The sequence below is a fragment of the Acomys russatus genome, chromosome 15, assembly GCF_903995435.1.
Source record: "Acomys russatus chromosome 15, mAcoRus1.1, whole genome shotgun sequence".
Taxonomy (NCBI): Eukaryota; Metazoa; Chordata; class Mammalia; order Rodentia; family Muridae; genus Acomys; species Acomys russatus.
In genome coordinates, this window is record NC_067151.1 from 66,308,258 (window position 1) to 66,335,677 (window position 27,420).

At 45.7% G+C, this 27,420-nt stretch overlaps 1 protein-coding gene and 1 pseudogene across 1 annotated transcript; one reads left to right on the forward strand and one right to left on the reverse strand.

Moving 5' to 3' along the window:
- The first annotated feature begins 1,015 nt into the window (after positions 1-1,015).
- Golph3l (golgi phosphoprotein 3 like) lies at positions 1,016-24,270 on the forward strand. The gene is made up of 5 exons (XM_051157710.1): positions 1,016-1,222; positions 4,146-4,334; positions 16,724-16,855; positions 18,963-19,077; positions 23,824-24,270. The coding sequence occupies exons 2-5, from the start codon at positions 4,152-4,154 to the stop codon at positions 24,249-24,251; spliced, it is 858 nt and encodes a 285-aa protein (XP_051013667.1). The 5' UTR covers positions 1,016-1,222; positions 4,146-4,151; the 3' UTR covers positions 24,252-24,270.
- Positions 23,671-23,762, reverse strand: LOC127199750 (uncharacterized; annotated as a pseudogene).
- Positions 24,271-27,420: the final 3,150 nt, after the last annotated feature.

A 27,420-nucleotide genomic window follows, 5' to 3' on the forward strand; every position in this document is an offset into this window, starting at 1 on the left:
TACAAATGTCATTGATGTTGTTCACTATCCACTGATTACAGTCTGCCTTCCATTTTACAGAAAAAAATTTAGAAATCTGTATTAACTTTTAAATCCCTCTAAAACAATTTCTGAAATGTGTATTCTGGCACTAAAACTTGGTAAGGATTCACCTTCTACTTATGTTAAAATTGTTCCGTTTAATTGATGCTATTAAAATAATGTTTGCTACTTTGATATAATGTGTTACTAACACAACTTTTAAATGTGTACTTAGAGAAAAAAGATTATTGAAAGCAACTACTGATAAAAGACTGCCATTGTGCTAGCATGGCTAAGATACTCTGTGCAGGCTGTTTCATGGCTTCTAATTTTTATTAGCAGAAAAAGTTTAGCTATTAATTTTGAACACATTTAGAACTTTTGCATGGTAACATGAACCATTGCTTTGAAGAGATTTGCCATTTATTTCCTTTGCTTCAGAAAAGGAAGACCTAAAGCCTTGGTCTGTTTGTATCTTGGTAGTTTCAGTAGCCATATTCCAAAATGCACAGTAGCCAGGATTATCAGAGTGCCCCGTGGGGATGTCACATGCGTGACGGTAGGAAGTAGCCATCCTGTGCAGGGTCAGACGAGGTTTCTCTAGAGGCAAGGTCCCGCGGGGGAGTGGGAGGATGCTATTTACTCCTGGCCCTGTTGCTTGGACACCAGTGTTTCTTATCCACTAGTGCCCATACAGAGAGCTACAAAACACACCTGCTACATTGAAATTGGCCAACAGAATCCTTTCCTGGTTGGCGGCGTTCCTTATCTCACGAGAAGCTTTGATTGGGTGACTTCGTCGGGGTGGGCGCAGCCGCTTCCTCGCTCCACCGAGGTTCCTCCATTGGATTGACCAGCTGTCAGGTTGAACCCAAACCTGCCTCCTTTTGGTGATGTTTGTCTGGATCGCAACACAATAGCCGGGAGGGCCTCCCCTCGTAAGCTCCGATTGGCTAGACTCAACCGTGAGGGTTTCTGATTGGCCCACTAAAGAAACACCAAGGTAGGTTGCCTAGTGATCCTGAGGAAGCTGATGTGTTATTCCCTCTCTGCAACGAAGGATCAGGAAGTTTGTGCTCGCTACGTGGCTGAGAAGTTTTTCAGCTACTAGTCCCGGGCTGGGGTAAGGGGAAAAGGCGCCCACCAACAATAGAGTGTGAACTGCAGCCTGCGCCCCACTGCAGCCCAGGAGCAACGCCAGGTAAGGAACAGAAAATAACACTTCTTAACGTTCAACAGAGCTGCTCCGTGTTTTACTTCAGAGAGAAGGGGAGGTTTTTACTTATTGTTGGTCATCATGTTTTCAAATAGAGTGTTTTAACTAATAGGTGTCCACAGGAAAATGATGAATTCTTCAAAAGAAAATTGTCCCATTCCTCCGAAGGTGTAAAGTTACTTGGATTGGGTTTGGAAATAAACCCAATTCAGTACCAAATGGAATTAGTACCCTAAGGCGTTTTTCTGTGCTCTGTTTCTTCTCCTCTTCTCTTTCTCCCCATCAAGAATTATATTTGAAATGTACCCTTGTGCGAAGAATTGTTTGTAAGACACTTGGCGTGTATTTCTATTTTTGATGTTGAGATGGCTTTTAATGAGTATATATTTATTGAACCATTAAAACGTTAAACATATTTGTTAGTTGTTATGAAGAATATGAAAACTCAAGATGACAATATCCCAGCCTTCAAGAAGTTTAAGTTCACTCGGGAGGCAGAGGCAGGCGGATCGCTGTGAGTTCGAGGCCAGCCTGGTCTAAAGAAGCAAGTGCAGGACAGCCAAGGCTAACACAGAAAGACCCTGTCTCAAAAAATCAAAAAAAAAAAAAAGAAGAAGAAGTTTAAGTTAACATGCAGTCGTACCAAAAGAGCGACTATAATACATGTCTTAAAGGAGGTAGGTATAAATTAGTATCTGTTAAAGTACAGCTGAGGGAGAAACCAGCTCTAAACATGGGACATATGCATAGTGGAGAGATAGAGACTCACCTTGAGGCCTCACTTGTGAGTCTTTGGTAGGCCTCAAAGACTGGACAACACTAGGGAGCAAAGGAGATGGGAAAGAAGCCTGGAATAGCAAGGGTCAGAGGCAAGAAGAAAACAAGGCCGCTTAATAACATTGCTGTGAGGGATAACTAGTGCAGCCACTGCACCTTTTAAATATTTTTCTTTTGATCTCAAGGATATATAATTTCTCATATTAAATATCTGTTTTGATGATAAAAGTTGACATTTACTCTGGGCAGCGCTTGGGAGGCAAAAGCAGGGAGATCCCTGTGAGTTCAAAGCCAGCCTGGTCTACAAAGTAAGTTCCAGGACAGCCAAGGCTACACAGAGAAACCCTGTATCAAAAAACAAAAAAAGAAACCAAAAAAATTAGATTTGTATAAAATGTTATAACTTTAAACTTTATTGAAGATGATTTAGACAAGTGTAATGCTGAGTATAAAAGGGGGTGTGCCCTGATTTTTTTTTTTTTTTTTTCCCCGTTGCTGGGAATGGCACTTAGGACCTTGTACGTGCTAACTAACACGTCCTATAACACTGAGCCACATTCCAGCACCACCTTTTCTTTTGATAATCTTTAAACATTCTTGCTGGGTTCGTTGTTTTTGTAGCTATTCGTGTATCACAAGATAGCCAGATAGAACAAGGACGCTATTACTAAACTTGATATCCATTGAAGTGTTATACCTAATAACTGGGCTGCAGGGTGGGCTTGGTGGTTAAGAGCATTTGTTGTTTGTACAAAGAACCTGGTTCAATCCCCAGGACCCACATGGAGATTCACATCAGACACCAGGCATGCCATGTGGTACACAGACATACATGCAGGCAAAAAACTCATAATCCCATACTTGAGATCAAAACAAAAACATGTTTACATCCACGACACATATACACAAAATAAATTTTTAAAAAAGGAAAAATTAAACATAAGCATGACGACATGGCCTAGTGAGTAGAGGCAATTGTACAAGCTGAGCAACCTGCGTTCAATCCCCAGAACCCATAAAAAGGTAGGAAAGTGGACTCCAAAAAAGTTGTCCTCTGACCTCCTCGTGTGCACATGGCACAGGCACCCACAAACGTTATGTGTATGGACTTAAAAATTTAAAATATTAAAATGTGTGCATTTTATTTTATTATGTATATTTTGTATATGTCTCATAGTATGCCATTAACTATTTACAGAAATTATAAATTATGTGTACTCAAGAGGCCACATGCTCATGAAGTTTTGTTATTCCATCTTATTTAACTTGGGCCTAGCCTTTAACGGCTGGGTCATGTCTCCTTGTGGGAAGGTGGGAGAAAGGACTGAGGGAGACGGAGGGGTCAAGGATACCACACACACACACACACACACACACACACACACACACACACACACACACGCGAGCTACAGAGTAAACTAACCTGGGCCTGTCGGGGCTTACAGAGACTAAACCACCAACCAAAGAGCGCGCATGGGCTGGACCTAGACCCCTGCACCTATGTAGCAGATATGCAGCCTGGTCATCATGTGGGTCCCCTAACAATGGAAGCATGGGCTGCCTCTGTGGCCTGTCTCTGGATCCCTCTCCTCCAGCTGGGCTGCCTCCTCTGGCCTCAGTGGGAGAGGATGTGCTTAGTCCTGCTGTGACCTGAGGTGCCAGGGTGGGTTGGTGCCCATGGGGGCCTCTCCTTCTCTGAGGAGAAAGGGAGAGAGAAATGGGGGCAAGAGAGTGGAAAGGTGGGACTGAGAGGAAAGACGGAGGGGCCTGTGATCAGGCTATAAAGTGATTACATAAATAAATTAATGAAGAAAAAACTTGGGGACCCATTTTATGGTGATAGAATTCACTCCTGGATTGTTGAGTATGCCCAAGAAATAAGCATGCTGAAAAGGTGATGATTTCTAGTGGACTTTTAAATTACTGGTGATCACTTTTCACTTGGTGTCTGTGGAATTTAAGCTTTTACGCTTTGAAAAGAGAGCATGTTATCCAGTGTTTCTATTTACTACCTCTTTCTGTATTTGCACTTGTATGTTTCCCTGTGTGTGTGTGTGTTTTGTGTGTTCTGTGAACCTATATTTACTTGTTTACTAAAGTATACATATTTTTCACATCGCTCTACGAACAGGTGAGGATGACCACATTAACTCACCGGACCCGTCGAACTGAAGTAAGTAAGAGCTCTGAAAAGAAAGTAGAAGGTGAGGAAGACACTAATCAAGAAAGGAGTCCCGATAATGAAGACCCTGGGGACGCTAAGGATATCCGCCTCACTCTTATGGAAGAAGTGTTGCTGCTGGGACTGAAAGATAAAGAGGTAATGACATCGGGGTTGCTGCGTTAGCTCAAAGGCAAAGGCAGCGTCCTTAGAAAGTATACCCCAGCCACACTGGAGTTAGACGAACATGGGAAAGAGAACACCTGTAAGGTAAAACCCAGAAATATAATTGCTTGAAGTATAATTTAATTGGAGGATTATGGAGGACAGAGATGGGTAGCACTGTGTCAGTACTGGTAGCTGCCCAGCTTAGTTTGGTGGAGTGCTGAGCGCGTGTGAAAGGAAGATAGAGGCCACAGCTCAGTCTTGTTGCGCCTTGACGAGAAGTGTTAACAGGCAGGTGTGGTGGACGTGTCCAGCAGGTGGGGCAAGAACAGCTCCAGTTGAGGGCCAGCCTCATGTACCTAATGGTTATATAAGCTAAGCAGGGCTGTATAGCAAGACTGTCTTAAAGCTAAACAAGCAAATAAAAACAAGGAGATGTATGGCTGTGCTCTACAGAAACAGCGGTGACTGAGTTTCTTACGGCAGGCCAGGGTTGACGGTGCACATCAATGACTCTGGCACTGAGGAGGGGGAGGCGAGAGGACTGAGGAGCTAAAGGTCATCTCACTCACATACTGAGTTCAGAGTTAACCTGAGGTACTTGGCAGTTTAAAACCCTATCTCAAAAAACCAAAAGGAAGCAAGGCGTTGGGTGTGGTGGTGCACGCATTTAACCCTAGCGCTTGAGAGACAGAGGCAGGCAGCTCTCTGAGAGTTCTAGACCAGCCCAGTGTACATAGTTCCAAGACCACCAGGGCTGTGTAGAGAGACCCTGTCAAAAAAAAGGGGGGGGGGGTGGGGGTGGGGTGGATAGGGGAAGAAACAGTGGGTAACTTGCCTTGACTTGAGAATTCCCTTACTTCTCAAACTTTAGATTTTATTTATATGTCTATTTTCTGTTATGTAAGTGTTATAAATTTGGTCTTCATGGCAAGGGCACTTAGACACTGAGTCACCTCTCCAGCCTCTGTACTTTTTTAAAATGTGCATTCTAGGGGTCTTCCTGCTTATTTATTTATTAATGAAGGCTTATGCTCATCTGTAATCCCAGTACTTAGGAGGCAGGGGCAGGAGGGTCAGACAAGCTCCTTCTTGGCTACATAGGCACTTGAAGTGCAGTCTGCTCCAGAGAAGGTGAGTCAAGGCATTGAATGCTATGCATGGTGCCGCACATCTTTTAGTCCCAGCACTCGGGAGGCAGAGGCAGGAGCATTTCTGGTAGTTTGAGGCCAGCCTGGTCTAAATACCAAATTCCAGGATAGGCAAGGCTACATAAGGCCCTGTCTCAAAAACCAAGCTAAGACATGTTTTTAAAACTTAGGTAACATCACCATTCAGCAGTAGCACGACAGACAGAAATGACTGGCCCAGCTGGGCACGATGCTATGGCACCCACAGACCAGCCTGACCCTCTAGAGAGGGGCCTCTCAACCTGACCCTTTCCCAGGGTTGCCTAAGACTGTCGGAGAGCACAGATACTTACATTGCGATTCATAGGTAACAACAAACAGAATTTTATGGCTGGGGGGTCTCACTACAACATGAGGAACTGTACTAAATGGTCACAGCAGCAGGAAGGTTGAGAAGCACTGCTCTAGAGGCCAGCTGCAACAAGACAATCACAACTTTCAGGTTAGCCTAGGCTATAATTCCAGACCCTGTCTCAAATACAAAATCTGTTGATTTAAATAGATTTTTAAAAAAATTTTTTAACTCTGTTTTTATCATATTAAATTTAATATGCATAGCCAGGCATGGTGGCGCACGCCTTTAATCCCAGCACTCGAGAGGCAGAGGCAGGTGGATCGCTGTGAGTTCGAGGCCAGCCTGGTCTACAAAGCGAGTCCAGGACAGCCAAGGCTACACAGAGAAACCTTGTCTTGAAAAACCAAAAAAAAAAAAAAAAATTCATATGCATATTTATAATGTATTTTAATCATAGTCTCCCCTGTTATCTTCCCTTATCCCCCTTCTGCTCCCACAGGAACTCTTTAACAAGTAAGGGTGTCTACCAGTGGCTACACCACCCAGGAGCCTGACTTCCCTCTCCTAGCTCCTTATGGGGAAGGGGTGAGGCTTGGGGCTTTAGGAGTTCCTCCCTTAGATGTTTTATATACAGATTCAAATGAACATTATTATGCTATGTGTATTTCTCAAATACTATTCCTTAATACAGGCCAGGCACAAAAGAATATATATCTGTGTGTGTGTGTGTGTGTGTGTGTACATACATACACACACACACACACCATATGATTCCACTTTCATGAAATTGAAAAGAAACACTTTTGTGTTTGAGGGTGTATATTTAGGTAGTAAAAATATAAAGGAATTCAAAGAAAGTATTCATATAGTCATCATGTTGTGGCTACACTTGTGAGTGGAGGAAGGGTAGGCAACCTTAGTTATTACAACTATTAAGATGGGGCCTGGAGAGATGGCTCAGAGCACTGGCTGCTCTTCCAGAGGTCCTGAGCTCAATTCCCAGCACTCACATGGCAGCTCACAACTGTCTGTTACTCCAGTTTCACAGAATCTGACAATCTTACATAGACATACATGCAGGTAAGACACCAGTGCACATTAAATTTTTAAAAATTAGTTATAAAAAATTAAATATGTTTGTTTCTTGTAGAAATCAGGAACCTGTTTATCATAAGAATTTTAATATATTATCTCATAAATAGTGAATGCTTTAATTGAGTTGCTGCTATATTTAAAACCTCTGGTTCATAGAGTATTTTCATATATTAAGATACCTAGGCGGGGCGGTGGTGCACGCCTGTAATCCCAGCACTCGGGAGGCAGAGGCAATCGGATCTCTGAGTTTGAGGCCAGCCTGGTCTACAAAGCAAGTTCAGGGCAGCCAAGGCTACACAGAGAAACCCTGTCTCGAAAAACCAAACCAACCAAACATACAAAAAGATAACCTATAAGAGAAGTGAACCTACTAATACTGGGGTGTGTGTGTGTGTGTGTGTGTGTGTGTGTGTGTGTGTGTGTGTGTGTGTGTGTGTGTGTGTTGTGTTTGTGTGTGTGTGTGTGTGTGTGTGTGTGTGTGTGTGTGTGTGTGTGTGTGTGTTTTTCACCATGTGGGTACCAGGGATGAAATTGATAAGTTGTGCCTTTACCTGATGAGCCATCTCACCACTCCCACCTTATGACAGCTTTTCAGATTTAACTTTTCAGAGTCAGGTGTGAGCACTTGGGAGACTAAGGCAGGAAGATTTTCCTAAATCTTGGCCAGCCTGGGCTACATAGCAAGATCCTATCTCAGTTAACAAAAAACTTGAGCTAGGAATACAGCTCAGTTAACAGAGTGCATGCTTAGATGCAGGAAGGCCTAGGATTGACTCAAGAAGTGGAGTAAGGAGGACCAGAAGCTCAGGGCTATTCTGGTCTCCATGGGGAGTCTGAGGTCAGCATAACCTACATGACAGCCTGCGACAGTCTAACTTAGGTGACTGCCTGCTTCTTCCTTCTAGTGTGCTGACTGTGCGGAATGCCCACTGAGCCTTGTCACTAGTTATTTACTGCTCGTTGTGAATTGTGCAAGTACACTAGAAGACGCCTGCTGCTGTTTGATGCGTGCATTTACATGGCTGTTTGAAAAGAAGAGCGTTGTCTTGCTCAATATTATACCCAGCTTTAACACTCAGAGAAATGAGCCAGAGACCAGAGTCAGCAAGAGAATAAAGTCTAAGCTCCTTCCCTAGGGCCTCTCCTGGTTCTCCCCAGTTCGAAAATGTACACTTCTCTAAAATATATGATGATGTTGGGCGTGGTGGCGCACACCTTTAATCCCAGCACGCGGGAGGCAGAGGCAGGTGGATCGCTGTGAGTTCGAGGCCAGCCTGGTCTACAAAGCGAGTTTCAGGACAGCCAGGGCTACACAGAGAAACCCTGTCACAAAAAACAAAACAAACAAACCTGCCCTCTTTTAAAAAAAAAAAAAAAAAAAAAAATATATATATATATATATATATATATATATGGCTGTAAACACTGAGCCTATAAACTTACTGTGAGCCTTTTGTCTCTTTCATAGTTTGATTAGCTTGAGAGTTTTTTAAACACTTTGTACCTTTGCTTATGAGATGCTGCAAGTCAGGGAACGCTCTCTCTGAGTTGATACAGAATGATTATCTGGGAGCTTATTGGTGGCGTTTACATTTGATTGACTCCGTGGGTCAGAATAGAAAGAGGGCAGTGGTTTTGCCCTGGAATTACTACTGCTAAGTGATCGTTTTAGGCTCCTTTTCTGTTGCTGTGATAAAACGCCATGACAAGCTTGTCTCGGGACACATGCCAGTAATCCCAGCCCTCGGGAGGCAGAGGCAGGCGGATCGCTGTGAGTTCGAGGCCAGCCTGGTCTACAAAGTGAGTCCAGGATGGCCAAGGCTACACAGAGAAACCCTGTCTCGGAAAAAAAAAAAACAAAAAAAAACAAAAAAACAAAAAAACAAAAAACCTCCCTGACAAAAGCCACTTAACAGAGAAACCATTGATTTGCTTCACAACTTCAGGTTACAGTCCATTCTGTCAAGGACGCAGGGACTTGAAGCGACTTGTCACATCACATCAGCCAAGAACAAAGAAGACTGAATTAGTGCATTTTAGCTTTAGCTCCGTTTCTCAAAGTAAAGGCTCTGCCCACTCTGGTACGGTGGCTCTTCCCAGCCGAGTCTAGGTTATTTCAGTCTAGCAATGAAAACTGGCCAGCGGGTGGAGGGCAGCACAGCGGTTAGAGAGTGTCCGGGTGATGTGAGCTCTGCCCTCAGCATCCCTAGAGGGGCACGCACAGTGGAGTTCCAGGACGCAGGCCTGTGGTCCCAGCTGTTTTACATGGTGAGTTCAGGCCAACCAGGAGTTACATAGCAAAACCCTCCATTGGGATAAAAACCAATCAATCCTGGTTTAAAGTAGAGGCTATTAAATACTCAGTTACATTTCCAGCATTATTTCTTCTTCTTCTTCTTCTTCTTCTTCTTCTTCTTCTTCTTCTTCTTCTTCTTCTTCTTCTTCTTCTTCTTTTTCTCCTCCTCCTCCTTCTTCTCCTTCTTCTTCTTTTTCATTCAACATTATCGTAAGCATTTTCTAAAATTTGGGGTCGAGAGTTAAAAGTATTTTCCTTCACCAGTTGTAGTGGCTCATCATGCCTTTAATCTCAGCACTCGCGAGACAGAGGAATGCAGATCTCTTGAGTTTGAGGCCAGTCTGGTCCACATACCGGGTTTCAGGACAACCATAGCTACAAGAGAAACCCTGTCTCAAAAAAACAAAACAAAAGAAAGTATTTTTTAATACGTATGTGGGTGTTTTGCCTGCATGTTATGTCTGTGTACCAAGTGTGTGCAATACCTGTGGAGACCAGAAGAGGGCGTTGAATCTTTGGGGACTAGAGTTAAGGCTATTGTGAGCTGCCTCGTGGATGCTGGTAATCTCACCCAGGTTGTTCTTAACCACTGAGCCATCTCTCCAGCCCTACACTTAATGTTTTTTGTTTGTTTGTTTGTTTTTTGTTTTTCGAGACAGGGTTTCTCTGTGTAGCCTTGGTCATCCTGGACTCACTTTGTAGACCAGGCTGGCCTTGAACTCACAGCGGTCCCGAGTGCTGGGATTAAGGGGTGCACCACTACGCCCGGCTCTGGTTTGGGGCTTTTAAATGGTCTCACTGTCTTGGAAATGACCAGGTAGTGCAGGATGGTCTTTGTTCTTTGGGGTAGTTTTTTCTTTTTTTCTTTTTTTTTTTCGAGACAGGGTTTCTCTGTGTAGCCTTGGCCATCCTAGACTCACTTTGTAGACCAGGCTGGCCTCGAACTCATAGCGATCCGCCTGCCTCTGCCTCCCGAGTGCTGGGATTAAAGGCGTGCGCCACCCCGCCCGGCTCTGGGGTAGTTTTTTAAGACAAAGTCTCTTGTAGCTTAGGCTGGTCTTGATCTCTGCAGCCATGGACCTTGAACTCTGACTGATCCTCCTGCCTCCACTTCTTCAGTGCTGGGGTTACAGTGAGCACCCCACCCCCACCCCTAGCTGGACACCTGGATTTTAATGATGCTTTAAATTGTTTTGTTTTGTTTCCTTCCTCATTTCCATTTGCCACTCTCAGCTGCCAACTCTAAGATATGTAACACTCATGGTTGTTTTAAGGTGTGTCTTCCAGGATGTTTGGCTAAGGAAGGGCACTTTGTATGTAATACTTGACTCCTTGTATGTAATGAACTCCTATTGCCTAGGCTTTTGATAGGAGCAAAATTATCTATAATCTTTAACTAAAATGTTTCTCTTAGGGGTTTATTTAGAAATACACTGACGAAATAATGTCCCTTTCTTTTCTTTCTTTTTTTTTTTTCAGACAGGTTTTCATTTATACCAGACTGGAGGCTGGTCTCAAAGTCACAGTGCAAATGACACTGACTTTTCCATTCTGCCTCTACTTCTCCAGTGCTAGAACTTTAGGCAAGAACCACTAAGCTGGCCGGGCGTGATGGCGCACACCTTTAATCCCAGCACTCGAGGCAGAGGCAGGTGGATCGCTGTGAGTTCAAGGCCAGCCTGGTCTACAAAGTGAGTCCAGGACAGTCAAGGCTACACAGAGAGACCCTGTTTTGAAAAGACAAAAACAACCAAAAAAACAATAAGCCCAGTTTTTGTTTGTTTTTGGGTTTCTGTTGTTGTTGTTCTGTTTTGTTTTTTCTTGCATGCTTGACAGGTATCCTTCTAACTAAGCTACATGCCTAGCCCTCCTTTTTTCTTCTTTGACATATAAATAAATATATGTTAAATTAGAACAATTGCCCACTAAACTGTTTATAACAGTCACCTGAAGAAGATTAAGGGGGCGGGGTTTAAGACAGGGTTTCTCTGTGTAACCCTGGCTATCTAGAACTCACTCTATAGACCAGGCTGGCCTCCAAACTCGACACTGTGGTACATACCTTTTAAGCCCTGCACTCAGGAGGTGGAGTTAGGATGATCTCTGTTAGTTTGAGGCTAGCCTGGTCTAAATACCAAGTTCCAGAGTTGCTGAGGCCACATAAGACCCTGTCTCAAAAAAGCCAGGTGGTGGTGGTGCACGCCTTTAATCCCCAGCACTCGGGAGGCAGAGGCAGGCGGATCGCTGTGAGTTCGAGGCCAGCCTGGTCTTACAAGCGAGTCTAGGACAGCAAAGGCTACACAGAGAAACCCTGTCTCGAAAAAACAAAAACAAACAAAAAAGGATCTGTCTGCCTCTACCTCCGGAGTGCTGGGATTAAAGCTGTGTTCCACCATGCCTGGGTTAGGCTTTTACTTTTTAAATTATATGTTTTCATGTGTTTTTTTTGTTTTTTTTTTTTTGTTTTTTTTTTTTTTATAATCAGTACAAAACAAAATTACTATCCAGAGACCTTATTCTGGCCAGGTATTGTGTCCCACTCCTGTGATGACAAGTCAGGAGGCAGAGGGGGCAGGATAGCTGTCCTTTGCAACCTGGTCTGCGTGATAAATTCCAGGCTAGCCTGGCCTACAACCCTTCACCCCAAACAGGGGTTTAAAAACCAATTCTTCCCCTGCTAGGTGCCCTGAGACAGTCCCCAAGCGTATCAGAGAGTCCTTAGTATGGGTAGCTTGGGACTTCACCAGACTGTGTACGTGAAGAGAACAGAACCTTGGAAACATAAGGAGCTACTTTCCCTCTGATTATGGCACATGTGCTCCCTTCTAAGGGTGTGTCCTTGAAGTGGCACGGTGCTCTGTATTGTCATCTGTGCTCTCCACAGATGGGACGCATGCCCAGCCCTTCTCTGTTGCTCATCATTCTCTCTTCTAAGTTGATGTCATAGTGCCACAGGTACTTTTAATTTTTAAGCTAAGTGTGTTTTTAACTTTTTTTCTATTGCATATTAATAAAAAGTTTAATGACTCACTTGGAGAGTTTTACATGTTTTGAGAGGCTGTGAGAGAAAGAGTAATATTTAAAGAGTACCTAGGAGCCTGGAATATAGCTTAGTTGGTAGAGTCCTTGCTTAGTGTCCATCACCAGTAGATAGTGGTGCGCACCTGTGGCCCAGCATTCCTTAGTAGACTGGTGAGTTGAAGGTTAACCTGGAGGACTGTATGAGACCCACATCCTGGGTGCCACTGTGTCCTTGTTTACAGTGCTTCTCGTCTGTAATTCTGAATTGTCCTTTGAAACAGAAGTTATATGTGACAAGGAAGAAATGAAAAAAGAAAAACCTCCCTCCAGTTAATTCTAACCTTAATGTTTGCACACCTGTTGGAATTATATGTGCTATGCTAAATAAACTGTCTGTTCTAAAGTTATAGTTTAACAATCTAATTGAGCAGCTAAAGTGTACAAAACCCAAATATTAAGCTTAAAAAAATGTTCTTTCTCCTCAAAAAGGAATTAAGAGCTGGGTGGGAGTGGCGCAGGCCTTTAATCCTAGCACTTGGGAGGCAGAGGCAGGTGGCTCTCTGCAAGTTCGAGGCCAGCCTGTTCTACAGTGAGTTCAGGACAGCGAGGGCCACACAGAGAGAACCTGTTTCGGAAAGGGAAAAAAAAAGGAATTAAGTGTGTCCCTGGAGTGGCCATGGCCTGGGCAAAAGAGAGGAATAACCCTTGTCCTGGGTCAAAGACCAGGCCCCTCCGCAAATACAGACATGTCTCATGAATGTTTATGGCCCGAGCTGAGGTTTGCCAAGCTGACGTAGCTAGCTTGCTTGTTTTGTCCTACTTTTAGATTTTTTTTCAAAGACTTATTTATTTACTGTTATGTATACAGTGCTCTGCCTGCATGTACATCCGCATGCAGAGGAGGGCATCAGATCACATTATAGATGGTTGTGAGCCACCATGTGGTTGCTGGGAATTGAACTCATGACCTCTGGAAGAGCAGACAGTGCTCTTAACCGCTGAGCCATCTCTCCAGCCCCCCTACTTTTAGATTTTTGAGACAGCATCTCATGTAGCCCAGGCTAGCCTTCAGTCTTCCAACTTCTTTTTTTTTTTTTTTTTTTTTTGTTTTTTTCGAGACAGGGTTTCTCTGTGTAGCCTTGGCCATCCTGGACTCACTTTGTAGACCAGGCTGGCCTCGAACTCACAGCGATCCGCCTGCCTCTGCCTCCCGAGTGCTGGGATTAAAGGCGTGCGCCACCACGCCCGGCTCAGTCTTCCAACTTCTTTGGAGCATATGCCACCAAAAAAATGCCACCATGCATTTATTTTGTTGTTGTTTTTTGTTTGTTTGTTTGTTTTTCGAGACAGGGTTTCTCTGTGTAGCCTTGGCCATCCTGGACTCACTCTGTAGACCAGGCTGGCCTCGAACTCACAGCGATCCGCCTGCCTCTGCCTCCCGAGTGCTGGGATTAAAGGCGTGCGCCACCACGCCCAGCTGAGCAGGCAGTACTCTTAACCACTGAGCTATCTGTCCAGCCCCCACCATGCATTTTTTTGAATGCATAAATTTATGATTGAAAGTTTGTGCCTTAGGTTTCCTCCCCACCACTGCAGGAAAAATAATTTATTGAGCAGAAGGTATATGTCTATTATAAAGACTATTATTCTCAGGGTGGGCATGGTGGCACAGGCCTGTAATCCCAGCACTCGGGGAGGCAGACACAGGTGGATCTCTGAATTTGAAGCCAGCCTGGTCTGCAAAGCGACTCCAGGACAGCCAGGGCTGCACAGGGAAACCCTGTTCTCTCCCTTTTCTTCTCTGAGTCAGGACTGGCTGTGTACTCACAGAGAGCCACTTAGGTGCTGAGATTTAAGGACACATCACCATGCCCAGCAAAGAAACATTCTATTCTTAGGGTAGAGTGAGAACAAACAAGTTAGTTGCAATATAATATAACACAGGATAGGAAGGCTGTTTATAGGCGCACTCAGGTACAGAACCTATCCCACATGGTGGAGTAGAGAAGGAAGCAGTGTTAGAAAACATTCCACAGAAGACGTGACCCCTGCAAACTCAGTCCTGACGTACAAAGACGTTGGAGCAGGAGCAGTGCTGGTTCCGGGTGTGCAGAGGTACTGAGAGCACTTGACAAGCAGGGGATAAAGCTCAGTCTCCAGAGTGCTTAGAAACAGGAGCCTCTCAGGTTCAGTCTACAGACACAGCAGACTCAGAAATTCAAGAGTATCTTCAGTTACACATTGAATTCCAGGACACCTGAGAAAAAGAAAGGAGCTGGGCATGGTGGCACACACCTGTAATCCCAGCACTCAGGGAGGCAGAAGCAGGTGGATCTCTGTGAGTGCGAGGCCAGCCTGTAGACTACAAAAAAAGTCCAGGAGAGCCAAGGCTACACAGAGAAACCATGTCTCAAAAACAACAACAACAACAAAATAATAATAAATAAATAAAAATAAAAAAGAAAGAGAGAAAGAAAGAAAAAGAAAAGCATTCAGGCCGGGCATGGTGGTGCACGCCTTTAATCCCAGCACTCAGGAAGCAGAGGCAGGCGGATCACTGTGAGTTCGAGGCCAGCCTGGTCTACAGAGTGAGTCCAGGACAGCCAAGGCTACACAGAGAGACCCTGTCTCGGGGAAAAAAAAAAAGAAAAGAAAAAAGCATTCAGACCTGCATGGGTAGCTTATGTGTTAGAGTCTTGCATACATGAAGCTATGGGCCTGATTCCCAGCGCTACATATACCAGCTAATGCCTTCACTTGTGAGCTGAAGGCAGGAGAGTTGCCTGTTCAAGGCCAGCCTTGTCTATATAGCAGTACCCTTTAAGAGAAAAAGTCAATTGATAAATATAAAGTTGTTAAAAAACATATAACAAAATATGGGGTTAGAGGGATGCTCAGCAGTTAAGAGCACTGGCTATTCTTCTAGAGGACTGGTTCAGTTTCTAGCACCCACATGGCAGCTCACAACCATCCGTTTCCGGGGATCCAATACCTTCTTCTGGCCTCTGTGAGCAGGAGGCATGCAGCTGGTACCCAGACATACATACATACATGCAGGCAAAACACTGTCACACACACATAAATATAAATAAAGAGCACTTAAAGGAGTTAGCCATAGCTGAAATGTAATGATCCGCCAGAGAGACCCGTGAGCAGCTGGTCCCTTTGTGTAGCTCAGCTGGTAAGAATATCTCCTAGAGAAGATGAGCTGACATCTATGTCCCTCTGTAGCCCATGCTCTGTGCTCACCTTTCCTCATTTAGTTCATTCTACTGAGTCCTCACAACTCATAAACATAGATACTAGTGCCTCCATTTTACAAATAAAGACACTGAAAGTATCATACTTAGGGCCCTTAACGAATCAGTGGGTTTGTCCAGTGCCTGCCTGCATCAGAAGCATTTGCTCAGCCAGGTGTGGTGGCGCACATCTTTAATCCCAGCACTCGGGGAGGCAGAGACAGGCAGATCTCTATATTCAAGGCCAAACTGGTCTGCAGAGCAAGTTGTAGGCCAGCCAGGGATACACAGAGAAACCCTGTCTAAAAAACAAACAGAAAACATTTTTTTCAGCTAGAGATATAGCTTAGCCATGTATACAGTCCTAAGTTCAGTCATAGTACACACACACACACATATACACACAGAGAGACACACAGGGGGCCACAGGGGCAGGGAAAGCTTGCAGATCATACCTAGATACCTAGGAAGAGCAACAACAAAATTGAGATAGCCTCTGTTTTTATTTCTACCTGGCATGTGTGCACTGCTCTACAATTTAGATCATCTTGCCAACCTTTTCAGACCAAAGACCCTGCCAGGGAAGTGCATCCGTGTGTAAAGGCACTTGGTGCCAAGACCCGCATGGTAGAAGGGAAGGACCAGCTCCTGAAGGCTGTGTACCCTGACCTCTGCGTGTCCCAGCCTGATCCCATCAGTAGACAAAAATACTGAGCCGGGCGTGGTGGCGCACACCTTTAATGCCAGCACTCGGGAGGCAGAGGCAGGCTGATTGCTGTGACTCTGAGGCTAGCCTGGTCTACAAAGAGAGTCCAGGACAGCCAGGGCTACACAGAGAAATCCTGTCTCAAAAAATAAAAAAGAAAGAAAGAAAAATCTGACATGCCAATCAAGTTATAGAAACTCGCTAGATAAGTCAAAACTCAGGTAGAAAACAGTATTTTGGGCATTTACGTTAAGGCAATGAGAACTAGTTAACTGGTTCTACATGGAAAGGCACTTGACTAATGAACTATTCTGCTGTGGGAGGCATGGAGCGCAGTAGCAAAGCACGTCCTAGTGTGTTGAAGGCCCTATGTGCCATCCCAGCACTGCTCAGGCCACACACATCTCACTCTGACCTTGCTTTGAGATCATGAAGGGTGATGTGACAGGAATCACAGAACTACCACACCTTATTCATAAGGTACAGGCTGGAAGTCGCTGTTCCTTTCAGAATATTCTTTGTTTTCTTTCCCCTCTCCTAGGGCTACACGTCTTTCTGGAATGATTGTATATCATCTGGGCTGCGAGGAGGCATCCTGATAGAGCTGGCCATGCGGGGTCGAATCTATCTGGAACCTCCCACCATGCGTAAGAAGCGACTCCTAGACAGAAAGGTACAATATCCTCTGCATTGTGGACAGCCAAATAGCCAACAGGACATCTCGAAAGAATAAGAGTATTTGAGGGCTGAAGAGATGACTCGGCAGCTGAAAGCATTTGTTGTTCTTGCAGAGGCCCCAGGTTTGGCCCCCAGCACCCACATGGTGGCTCACAACTGTCCGCAGCTCCAGCCCCAGGGATATGAATTGACCTCTGCAGGCATTGCACACCTGTGGTGCACAGAGTGCATATATACAGGCGAAACACTCATCTGTATAAGAGAAAAAATGAGAATTGTTAGAGAAGATAAACACTAGTTCAGGTGTTCCATCATCTAGTAGCTTTTAATTAATCTTATAGGGAAAATAAAAAAATTAGATTTCCTTAAAAAGTCATAGACGCTCCAGGCCAGCCTGGTCTACAGAGCTCCAGGACAGCCACGGCTACACAAAGAAACTCTGTTGTGAAACCATAGAAGCATGGGTTTTTTTGTCCTTTTTTAGCACAGAAAAGTCACATTTGGGTTGCTGTTGCTTATCCTTCACTCTTTATGCATGAAGCTAAGTACCATGTAGGTAGAGGAAGTCATGAATCAGGCCTGTCTGAGTCAGCCTAAGGTGTGCTCCAACAGCCTTGCAGACCCGCTTCTTTTACTGACATCCCCTGCCATGGATGAACTGACGCTTAGACAAACACTGGCTTAGCCATTCTTTTCCTTTCACAATGCCTGTCATCCCAAGTAGTCTGCTGAAAGTGCATTCTTAGACAGACGATCCATCTCATTTTTAGCCTTAATTTTTTCTTTAAAAATACATGGGGCTGGAGAGTTGGCTCAGCGGTTAAGAACACTGCCTGCTCTTCCAAAGGACCCGGGTTCAATTCCCAGCACCCACATGGCAGCTCACAACTGTCTGTAACTCCAAGATCTGACACTCTCATACTAAGGCACATAAAAAGTAAAATTAAATAAAATATTTTAGAAATATATGGTCTGGAGAAATGGCTCAGTGGTTAAGAGCGCCGCCTGCTCTTCCAAAGGTCCTGAGTTCAATTCCCAGCAATCACATGGTGGCTCATAACCATCTGTAATGTGATCTGATGCCCCCTTCTGGTTTGCAGGAGTACATGCAAGGAGAGCACTGTATACATAATAATAAATAAATAAATCTAAAAATATATATATATAAATATATATATATAATATTTGACACTTTTTTTTTCCTTTTGAGGGGATTAGGGGGCTGTGTAGCCCTGGCTATCATGGACTCACTCTGTAGACCAGGCTCGCCTCGAACTCAGAGCTCCACCTGCCTCTGCCTCTGGAGTGCTAGGACTAAAGGCGTGCTCACTACACCCAGAGTATTTGGCACTTTTTCCACTTCCCTACTTGACATTCTTGGCCTTTTCAGATTTTTTTTTCTCTGACTGTGTATACCCTGTGTCCTTTAGTTCTCCACTGCCTAATGTGCAAGTATCAGTTTGGAGCCTGTTGGGTGACTTTTCTAGGCTTTTGGAAGTGACAGTCACCTTTTCAGCTATATCTTACCTCGAGTAAATTCACTTCCAAATTTATAGACATTTCTTTACCTGTAGCTTCCAGAAACATGTTAACACTGGCTAGACATTTCACTTTGACTATCTGGTGTCAGTCAAAAGCCAGGCTTACCAATGTTCCCCAGAGCAACTTCCAGTTTTGACTTTCCTGCCATTACTAATGGTTTCACAGGTGGTTTCCAAACTTGGAATCTGTTTTTTTTCTTTTTTCAAGACAGCGTTTCTCTGTGTATCCTTGGCTGTCCTGGACTCACTTTGTAGACCAGGCTGGCCTTAAACTCACAGAGATCCACCTGCCTCTGCCTCCCTGAGTGCTGAGATTAAATGCGTGTGCCACCATGCCCAGCCCATACTTGGAATCTTGTCCATTTTGTTTACAGAATCTGCTACTAGGTCCTACTTCAACTGTAACTCTGTCCTCCTATGAGGTCAGTCAGATGCCACACTGAGCTCTTCTGTGGCACAGGCAGCACACCCTGCTTACACAAGCCCCCTAACCAGCAGTGTGGGTATCGTGCATGCAAGGACCTTCTGCCTGCAGCAGTGTACTCTGTTTCTTTCTTTAAGGTCCTGCTAAAGTCAGACAGCCCAACGGGTGATGTTTTGCTGGATGAAACTCTCAAACACATCAAAGCAACTGAGCCAACAGAGACTGTGCAGACATGGATAGAGCTGCTCACTGGTGAGACGACAGAAAATAACTTACAAGTCCCATTCTTGTTATCTTTAGCCTGCTCTCAGGGGCAGAGGGAAAAGTACACAAACGCAGCATGCTAGGGAAGGTGATGTGCCTAACCAGCGCCTAAAGCTTCCACACACTTCTGCTTATCATCTGCGACCCTACTCTGAAAGGTTTGGTTGTTTTTTGACAGGGTCTCATGTAGCCCAGGCTGGCCTTGAACTTGCTATGCAGCCAAGGATGACCTTGGCTCTCTCCTGACCCTGCTCTCTACACCCCACAAGCACTGGAACAAGCATGTGCTACCACGTTAAGCCCACGAGAGCTCTTAACAGTTTTACTTTGTTGGGCTTTTTGAGACAAGACACTGTACACTGAGGCGGCCTAGAACTCCCGATCCTTCAGCCTCAGTCTCCCTAGTACTGAGATTGCAAGTAGATAGCTCCACGTCCAGCTTACCAGTGTTCTTCACCAGGGCTTTATTTTGTTGTTTGTTTATAAGTCTCACCATGGAGCAGAGGCTGGCTAGGAGCTTGTGGGCCCCAAACCCACAGCGATCCGCCTGCCTCTGCCTCCCGAGTGCTGGGATTAAAGGTGTGTGCCACCATGTCCAGTCAAAGGACTGTGTTTACTTACTTCCTTACTTACCTATTTTTGTCTTTGAGGCAGCATCTCTTGTGCCCCAGGCTGGCCTCAAACTTGCTGTGTACCAAGGACGACCTTGAAGTTCTAACCCTGCTGCCGTCGCCTCCCGGAGCAGGGAGCATGCGCATGAGCCCTCACCTGAGTTCATGTGTGCTAAGGGTTAACCAGGCGGGCAAGCATGCTAGGGAAGCACTTGACCAACCGAGTTTCACCCTTAGACCTTCCCAAGAAACTTTGTATTTATTTTTTATGCAGTGTATATGTGTGTAATGACGTGGGGTGCACATGCCAACCAAGATCAGGGCATTAACTTTGTAGAGTTGGTTCTCTCCTTCCACCTTTAGGTGGTCTCCCAGTATTAACTCAAATCATTAGACTTTATGGTAAGTGCTTTTACCCACCAAACTATTTCACCAGCCCTTTTATAAAATAAACTTCTTTAAAAATATTTATTTACTATGTCTGCAGTGGGCCGCCATGCACTCCTGCAGGCCAGAAGAGGGCACTAGGTCACCATGTGAGCCACCATGTGGTTGCTGGGAATTGAACTCAGGACCTCTGGAGGAGCAGACAGTGCTCTTAACCTCTGAGCCATCTCTCCAGTCCCATAAAATAAACTTTTTTTTTTCAGACAGGGTCTCTCTGTGTAGTCTTGGCGGTCCTGAACTTGCTTTGTAGATCAGGCTGGCTTTAAACTCATAGCGATCCACCTGCCTCTGCACCACCACCACCTGCTTATAAGATAAACTTTTATTAAAGCTTATTAAACTTAAAAAAAATTTTTGGGGGGGGGGGGTTTTGGAGACAGGGTTTCTCTGTGTAGCCTTGGCTGTCCTGGACTCGCTTTGTAGACCAGGCTGGCCTCGAACTCACAGAGATACACCTGCCTCTGCCTCCCGAGTGCTGGGATTAAAGGCGTGCGCCACCACGCCCAGCAATAAATCTTTTTTTAAAAAGTTTTTTTTCTTGCTGTTTTTCCCTGCCTGTGTGCGCCCCTCCCCAGCCCCTGCCACTGCAGTGCATGTGACGAGGTCCAGGGACACGATGGAGGAGCTGGTTCTCTCCTTTCACCGTCTGGGTCCAGGGCCTTGAACTAAGGTAGTCAGGCTTGGCTGGCAAGTGCCTTGGCCTGTGAGCCACCTCACCGGCCTCGTCTGTGGACAACTTCATGAGACTTTGTCCCAGAATAAACAATTAAGTAGTACCTGGTGTGGAGGCACACTTGTAATCCTAGCACTCAGGAGGCAGAGGCCGGTGGATCTCCTGAGTTTCAGGACTCCCAGGTCTACATCGAGACACCCACCCTTCTAAAGAAGCAGGGGATGGCGGGGGGGGGGGGGGGGGGGGGGAGAGCTTTCTGGCCTCTGTTTTTCTGACTGCAGCACTGATATGACAAGTCATTTTCCTCAGGCTACCTTCCAGTCCCTGCTTTAGATATGATTCTCTCTGCATGTGTCCTAGGTGGGCTTCACTGAGTTCCAAATGTGTAGACTAGTGTTTTTCGTGAAATATGGGATCCTGCCATTTTTAAAATGTTTTTTCTCCCCGACATCTCTCCTTCTGTGTACTTTTTTTTAACACATGTGCCAGTCCTGACGGCATCCCGTGTTTCTCTAAGGCTCACTTCAGACTGCATAATCTCATTTTGTATTGTAAGACAGGACTCCACGGAGCCTGGAGTGGCCTCAAGGGCACTGTGTAGCAGGAGATGAACTCACAGTGCCCAGTGCAAATGCACACCCTTTATTAATGTCAAAGACTGCCAACGCTTTTGCTAGCTCAAACTTGTTGGTGACCTCTTCAGTAAGTTTTTTATTTTGTTTGTTTTTCTCTCAAACTCCAAAATATCTATATGTCTATATAACCTCTGATACTACTTTTCCACTCTTTTTCTTTTTCTTTTTCTTTTTTTTTTTTTTTTTTTTTTTTTTTTTTTGGTTTTTTGAGACAGGGTTTCTCTGTGTAGCCTTGACCATCATGGACTCGCTTTGTAGACCAGGCTGGCCTCGAACTCACAGCGATCCGCCTGCCTCTGCCTCCCGAGTGCTGGGATTAAAGGCGTGCGCCACCACGCCCGGCTTTCCACTCTTTTTCTAATTTTTATTTTAATTCTGAGTCTATGTCTGTGTGTGTATGTGGATGTGTTCATGTGAGTGCAGGTGCCTGCAAAGGCCAAGAAAGGAGTGTGAGGTCCCTTCTATAGCTGATAGCTGTCCTTATAGGCAGTCATGAGCCACTTGACATATAGGTACTGGGACACTAACTTGCATCCCCTACAAGAGCAGAATGCATTCTCAACTGCTAAAGCATCCTCACCTGTGTGCTATGTGTCTGCCTGCCTGTCTGTCTGTCTTTCTGCCTGCCTATCTATCTGTCTACCTAAAGTCACCTGGTTAAAATAAGCCACTTGTTAGTCAAAGCTTTTGCCAAAGCACCTGTATTACTTTTATTGCTGTGACCAAACACATGCCAAGAAGCAATTTAAGAGGGGAGAATTTAGCTGGCTGTGGTGGCGCACGCCTTTAGCCCCAGCACTCGGGAGGCAGAGGCAGGAGGATCTCTGTGAGTTCGAGGCCAGCCTGGTCTACAGAGCGAGTCCAGGACAGCCAAGGCTACACAGAGAAACACTGTCTTGGGGGAAGAAAAGAGGGGGGGTGGTTTATTTTGACTTAGAGAGAGAGAGGCTTTATTTTCATGCAAATTTTGACACAGTACTGCCCATCATGGCAGGCACAGCACAGCATGGGGGCAGTAGGCAGTGCTTGTGAATGCTGGCTCTCGAAGGGCTTTCTTTGTCTCCTTTCCCCAGTGTAGGTACACAGCAAACGTCTGGGAAGAGTCTTTCCTTGTCAGGTAAAACCTCTCAGAAATACCCTTACAGGCATGTCAGGGGGTATGCCTTTTAGGCAGTTCCTGTTGTTATTACGTTTTTATTTGCATAGTTGTGTGTGTGCAGCCCGGCTACAGCTGCTGCTTCTCTAGGCATGGGAATGCACATCTGTAACCCTGAGGCAGGAGAATCACCCTGTATATGCTCAGGTGCTGTCTTAGGAAGCAAAGTGGCTCGGGGCGGGGAGGACAGCAGCTTACTGTTAGGTGTTCAGTCAGAGGCTATGCTTAAATTCTTAGTGTCAGGGACATCCGCTAAGCAGGCTCCAAATCCTGTTGTGACCACTCCTGTGTGTGTGATCTGGTATATAAGCACCCACCAGAGGTTTTCCTGCTTTTTTTCTGGCTTTTCCAGTTGATGTTTGCTCTCAGCATCCTGACAATTGTTCTGTACCAAGACTTCCATAGTTTTCAGCAACATCTTTAGACTTAAGATTCTCTATATTCATCCAGGCATGGTGGCACACGCCTTTAATCTGAGCACTGGGGAGGCAGAGGCGGGGTGGGGGGGTTGGGGGGGCTGACTGTGAGTTCGAGGCCAGCCTGGTCTACAAAGTGAGTCCAGGTCAGCCAAGGCTACACAGAGAAACCCTGTCTCAAGACAAACCTATGAGATTCACTACTCAGTCAAATGGGCTTCTCTGGCACAGCTATGGAACCCTTCTTTGAGACTCCGAGCCCATTTCTCCTAGTGTGGTCCCCTCCTCTCTATGGCTGGTGGAGTGACAGGCAGCCTCTTGTCCTCTTGCCTTTCCTTTTCTAGAACGTTACTCTTCAAGGAAGCTAGAATGGGCCATCGTGAGTGGGGCTCAATACTTCAGCCCCCCACTCCTTGGTAGGCCTTCCACCTGATAAGTAAAAGAAAGGGACTTTAGTCCTCTCAATTATATATATGTATATAGTAAAAATACATTTAAGTTTGTTGGTTTTTTGAGACAGGGTTTCTCTGTGTAGCCTTGGCTGTCCTGGACTCTGTTTGTAGACCAGGCTGGCCTGGAACTCACAGCAATCCACCTGCCTCTGCCTCCCTGAGTGCTAGAATTAAAGGTGTGTATTTTATTTTTAAATATGGAACACTAAATGAATTTGCAGGGGTCATGCTAATCTTCTGTGTATCATTCCTATCTTAGTATATGTGCTGCCAAGGCAAGCAATCTTTTCCATTTTACCAACCCAAATAACACACTGGCTTTTTTCCCGTTTTGTTTCCCACAGGTGAGACGTGGAACCCCTTCAAATTACAGTACCAGCTGAGGAATGTACGAGAGCGAGTCGCCAAGAACCTGGTGGAGAAGGGCATTCTAACCACAGAGAAGCAGAATTTCCTGCTGTTCGACATGACCACTCACCCAGTGACCAATACGACGGAGAAACAGCGGCTAGTGAAAAAGCTCCAAGACAGTGTGCTAGAGCGGTGGGTGAATGACCCGCAGCGCATGGACCGGCGAACGCTGGCACTCCTGGTGCTGGCCCACTCCTCCGACGTGCTGGAGAGCGTCTTCTCCTGTCTGACAGACGATAAGTACGATGTGGCGATGAATCGAGCCAAGGACCTAGTAGAACTGGACCCTGAAGTGGAGGGGACAAAGCACAGTGCCACAGAGATGATCTGGGCCGTGCTGGCAGCCTTCAACAGGTCGTAAAGCCAGCGCACAGGCTCTCCTCCCCTGCCGGCTGCTGACTGGCGGAGACCCCACCGCTGAGACACTGTCTTCATCTTTGCCTCCTTTTCAATCAGAGCTCATGACTTGGGGAGCAGAGCCTCAGGGCCTCTCCACAGGCCGTCGCCGTTCTCAGCCGACCATTTCTCCTCACTCCCACTCTAATTCTGAACGAAAGGGTGAACCCGCTCAGGTCCAGTAAACACCTCCCGTGCCTGGGTTCGGTTTTGACCAGTGTGCTTTTGCGTAAGCAGGAGTTTGTACATGGGGACTGTGCAGGAGACAAAGAGCAAGCACTGTCTAGTTTTTCTCCCATGTTCGTGTTTTCTCAGCCTTTGTCTCCCCAACTCCTCTAAACCTGGCACTCTCTGAGATCACTGTCTCTGAATGAGGCATGCTGGAAACAAGACTAAGTTTTGAAGCAAATGGTTCCTGAGATTGTCCCACCCTCCTGTGATTTTCTCACCTTTATCTAATGAGAACACTCTGTTTGATGACCCAAATCCCGTAGTTCTGAAAGCAGAGATGTGCTCCATTGCCCTGTTAGCAGCCATCCTGCTTCCAGACTCACTAAGAGCCATGTGCTTCAGTCACCTCCTTCATTCAGCCAGCGTTAGAGCTTGTAGGGAAGGGAGGCAGCCAGAGACCTCGCATCTTCGAAGCCAGGTGTGGGGGCTCACACCGGTCATCCTAGCACCTGGAAGACAGGTGTGGGGGCTCACACCGGTCATCCTAGCACCTGGAAGACAGGTGTGGGGGCTCACACCGGTCATCCTAGCACCTGGAAGACAGCAGCAGATGCATTGAGAGCTCAAACTCTGGAGTAGCTTTTAGTGAGTTCGGGGCTAACCTTGGCTATATGAAACCATCTCTCACTCAAAATTAAACACTTTTCATCCTTTGCATGTTGACTGTCCTGTATGCTCCAGGCTACTTTAAATATCTCTACTCTGATTAAATTAAGGGCATTGTGTTTCAAATCCCAAATAACAGCATTGAGTCCAGACACTGCAGCCAGACTCTGCTATCTTCTTTGTCTCTGTTTTTATTTCCTACCTAAATTGGTAAATTCTCCCTATGTTTAAGGGCTTTGGCAGTAATTCTGTCTATATTTAATCTCCAAACACACTCCAAATTGTGTCTTCTTTCAGCACAGCCATTGTTCTGGCCAAACCCCTTCAAAGGTTTTGCTTCAGCAGTGAGGGTGAGGAAAGACCCTGTTAGATGAGCTCCCGTGTAGCTGGGCAGTTGAGTGTCAGTGGCAGCTGGCCGTGAGGAGGCCAGCCCTGCACTGTGCTGACCACTGCGGAGAGACAGGCTGTCACACAGCCAGTACAGGTGACTTGACTAATACCAAATCCTCCTGGTCATAAGTAACTCTTAACTTACCTAGGTCCACGAAAGTTCCCGGGCTCATTGTTACTGTTTTCATTTCCTGTGTCTCTTAGATGCATAAGATGTGAGTTACAGTTGGAGAAGCTAGGTGGAGCCCACCCTGTGTTACCTAGCGGTGCAGCTTGTCCTCCCAGTGGAACAATCCAGCGTGAATTGAAAGCAGGGTTTCCTGTGGGAAGCTTCAGCTTGACTGGGGGATAGCAGTTGAGTTCTTTGTTGTAACTCTCCGTGTTTATTTTTATATGTCCATAAAATGAAGATGTCTTCACTTCAAATCTGTGTAACATTCACTGCCAAACACTCACTTAGTGCATATCGCCTTCACATTTCTGTATAATAAAGATCAATAGTTGTGCCTCTGTCTTTCTGTGCATGGTTCATAACTTTATTAACTGTGGTATGTCTTGACAGGGCACAGCAGTGCTGACCTGGGCACCAGCTGGCATCCCAGTTGAGTCTCTATCTCAGGCACAGTTGGTTGCCCCGAGGAGAATGAGAATGCCCTCTGCTGTGAACACCTTGCAGAGACACTAGAGAAAACCTAATAACGCCTGTGAGAGCCAGGGCGCCAGCTCTGACCATTAGCTAACAAAAACACAACTCTGCTCTGGTTGGCTTCTCATTCTTCCCTCCCTCAGAGTGTCTGCAGCACAAGGAACAGGAAGAAATGGCTTGTTAGGCCTGGCTGTGCTTTGCTATGTAAAGTGAGAACTGATTTTCTCCTAATCCCTGGGATTGAATTCTGATCATCAGGTTTGACTTTACCTGCCCAGCCATCTCTCTGGTCCCTATTCCTTAGTTGTGTGTTTTGGTTTATTTGGGTTTGGTTTGGTTTGGTTTGGTTTTTTTCCAGACAGGGTCTCTCTGTGTTAGCCTTGGCTGTCCTAGACTCATTTTATATATCAGGCTGGCCTGGAACTCACAGCGATCCACCTGCCTCTGCCTCCCAGAGTGCTGGGATTAAAGGCACGCAGCACCACCTTGCTTTGAGGGGCAGGGGCTGCCTTCTGTATGCATTCCCATAAAAGTAATACAGTACTGTCTACTGACAGAAGCTCAGGAACTATTCTATTTCTTGGGTTGATTTTGGTTTTTGAGACAGGGTCGCACTGTGTGTTAGTCTAAGTCAACCTCAAAACTCAAGAGATCTTCCTGCGTCTGTGTCCTTTGTACGGATAATACAGGCAGGAACCACCACACAAGTTGAAAGCTTTGTTGAACTGATTCTGTTTACACTAAATGGTATTTAATATATGTGCTAAATTTAAATTTTTTTACCATGTACCTACAACTGCACTCCTAAAACCAAGAAATGAACATCTCTGCATAAGGATTAAAGTGTGGAACGAAAACCATTACAGGAAGACGCAGTCTCATACAAGCTAGCACTAAATCCCGGGAAACTACTGAATTGATCAGTTTGTCCTCCAATTTTTATTTCTGGATGTGTCGGTAACTTCCTCCTAACGCCAGAGAATAAACAGCCTGCCCGGGACCCGGCTGAGAGAAGCTTCTGCCCACCTAAGATGCAAAAATACCGAGGCGAGCTGCTGTCCTGCCCCGCCCCCGCCCCCTTGCTGGCTTCTAATTGGTTCCTGCGGCTCGCGCTCTATCCCGGCTGGTGTTCTAGCTTGCCTGTCGCCCCTGAAGATTTCCCCCCGCCTCCAGTCAACGCTTATTGGTGCGTCGTTACGTCATTGCCCCATCGAGCCCACCCTCATTGGCTCCCATAGGAGGGGGCGGTCTCAACGTCACG

Excerpts from the sequence above, each read along its gene's own strand:
- Golph3l (XM_051157710.1), top strand. The coding sequence starts at position 4,152 with ATGACCACATTAACTCACCGGACCCGTCGAACTGAAGTAAGTAAGAGC. Across the intron at positions 4,335-16,723 it reads TGGGACTGAAAGATAAAGAG|GGCTACACGTCTTTCTGGAA; the intron begins GTAATGACATCG and ends CCCCTCTCCTAG. Across the intron at positions 19,078-23,823 it reads ATGGATAGAGCTGCTCACTG|GTGAGACGTGGAACCCCTTC; the intron begins GTGAGACGACAG and ends TGTTTCCCACAG.